Source organism: Fulmarus glacialis, unplaced genomic scaffold (genome assembly GCF_000690835.1).
Source record: "Fulmarus glacialis isolate BGI_N327 unplaced genomic scaffold, ASM69083v1 scaffold19450, whole genome shotgun sequence".
NCBI lineage: Eukaryota > Metazoa > Chordata > Aves > Procellariiformes > Procellariidae > Fulmarus > Fulmarus glacialis.
In genome coordinates this window covers 235-2,480 of record NW_009186145.1, presented here as the reverse complement: position 1 = coordinate 2,480, position 2,246 = coordinate 235, and the positions used below count along the sequence as shown (strand labels likewise).

General features: G+C 40.5%; 1 protein-coding gene across 1 annotated transcript in view; it reads left to right on the top strand.

Moving 5' to 3' along the window:
* POLN (polymerase (DNA directed) nu) overlaps positions 1-2,003 on the top strand; it is a gene marked incomplete at its 3' end in the record, with an annotated part of 25,641 nt that extends 23,638 nt beyond the window's left edge. The window contains exon 12 of the mRNA XM_009586948.1: positions 1,947-2,003. Coding sequence (XP_009585243.1) covers positions 1,947-2,003 — 57 coding nt within the window. The remainder of the gene's footprint in view (positions 1-1,946) is intronic.
* Between the last annotated feature and the right edge of the window lie 243 nt (positions 2,004-2,246).

Genomic DNA, 2,246 nt, shown 5'->3' with positions numbered 1-2,246 from the left:
TTGAGGCAGTTTCCTCTTGTCCTATCGCTTGTTACTTGGGAGAAGAGACTGACCCCCACCTCGCTACAACCTCCTTTCAGGTAGTTGTAGAGGGCGATGAGGTCTCCCCTCAACCTCCTTTCCTCCAGACTAAACAACCCCAGTTCCCTCAGCTGCTCCTCATAAGACTTGTGCTCTAGACCCTTCACAAACTTCGTTGCTCTTCTTTAGACATGCTCCAGGCACCTCAATGTCCTTCTTGTAGCGAGGGGCCCAAAACTGAACACAGGATTCGAGGTGTGGTCTCACCACTGCTGAGTATGGGGGATGATCGCTTCCCTAGTCCTGCTGGCCACACTGTCTCTGATACAGGCCAGGATGCTGTTGGCCTTCTTGGCCACCTGGGCACACTGCCGGCTCATGTTCAGCCGGCTGTCAACCAACACCCCCAGGTCCTTTTCCTCTGGGCAGCTTTCCAGCCACTCTTCCCCAAGCCTGTAGCGCTGCATGGGGTTGTTGTGGCCAAAGTGCAGGACCTGACACTTGGCCTTGTTGAACCTCATACAGTTGGCCTCAGCCCATTGATCCAGCCTGTCCAGGTCCCTCTGCAGAGCCTTCCTACCCTCAAGCGGATCAACGCTCCCTCCTCCCAACTTGGTGTCGTCTGCAAACTTACTGAGGTTGTACTCGATCCCATCGTCCAGATCATTAATAGACCATTTTTTTTAAGATAATAATAGTAATGAATTTCCTTCTTAGAAGAGAAGAAGCCTCTGTCTAGCTGCACCTGTTTCTGATTTGGTGCTGCAATTGTATTGCTCTAATTTACACAGGAGTCAAATTAACGTGCAGAACTCTTTGCTGAGAGTGAACGCCTCTGGGGAAGGTAGCAAGGTAGTATTTGTTTCTCATGTGTGAAAGAGGAAATTCAACTTTTGGGCCAAGTGTCTGAACTACCAGATACGATCTCTGAGGTAATGTCAACAGTATAACCATAAACCCCACACACTATTCAAGGAGAAGAAGGTTTCATAGATCAAACATGTAATCTTGGAGAGTGACAGAGAGCCTTGGGAGGTGGGAGGGATCAGTGAAATAGAATGCATGTCATCTTTTTGTGGGAACATAAGATTTGTTGCAGTAATCAAAGCAATGCTTTTATCTAGCCCAGTACTCTCTTTCCAATAGCTGCTGAGGCTTGATTATTTAGAGAAAGGCAGGCTGAAACCTTCTAATAGCGAAATACTACTCTCTTGCTGGTAGCAAGAAAAAACCTTTTCTTAAACTTTTAAATCTCCATTCTGGTACAGTTGCATCTATTTTTCACCCTGAACTGTTATAGTTCCAGATATTTTTGTTGTACTTATAACTATCCAATTTCTATTTTAATAACTTCATTCTTTTTCTTAACAAAATTTTATGGCAATTTACAATCAAAGTAATCAGAAATATGCTTTATTTTATTGCTTTTGGATTTGACAATTTCAATTTTTCTTGAAGGTCTCCTGGAATTTGTGTTAGGGGATGAACAGGAGAAATTCTCCTGTTGGATTTTGTGTGTGTAAATATGTATGTATTATTTTGCATACTTTTATCATGTTCTCTCTTGCATTGATGCTATCTAGAAAAAAAAATAAACAAAGGACCACAAGTGCCACTCCCCCCCAATGCCTCAGTGTTTTCAAAGTTGTTGTGAAAAAGTTTTTACGTCTGCATGTCTTTTTTGCCCTGTCTGAGAAAGGAAGGGAAATGAAATAGGAAGGGGTAATCTCCATTTTTTTTGGAAAGAATGAAGGCTTCCTTGGGCCTAGGGTGAGACTGCTTGAAGGACATTATTCTTTAGCCAGTATTTTGTCCATTCAGCGTGGTGAAAAAATTTCTTCCTCCAAAACTTATTCTGTTAAGATTGTTAAATAATATGACTTGACAGAAAAGTATACCAGTAATTCACATTCTTTATTTTGCAGCTAAATAAGTTGCAAGATCTTCATCCTTTGCCTAAGATAATTTTAGAATACCGTCAGGTAAGCTGATATTTTTCACATTATGTAGTTGCACTGAAGCAAAATTAGCAAGAAAGATAACATATTCACAGCTAAATAAATAAAAAAAAGTTGGCTCTAATGTAAGTTCATTCAAATATTCATTTAAATTTTGAAGTTATAGGTATTCTTAAGAATTTTTAAATTTAATGTTTATACTTTTGTTTTGCACTATGTTAGACTGTAGCTAGCAAACAACTCTGTTGCAAAAACAATTGGAAAACT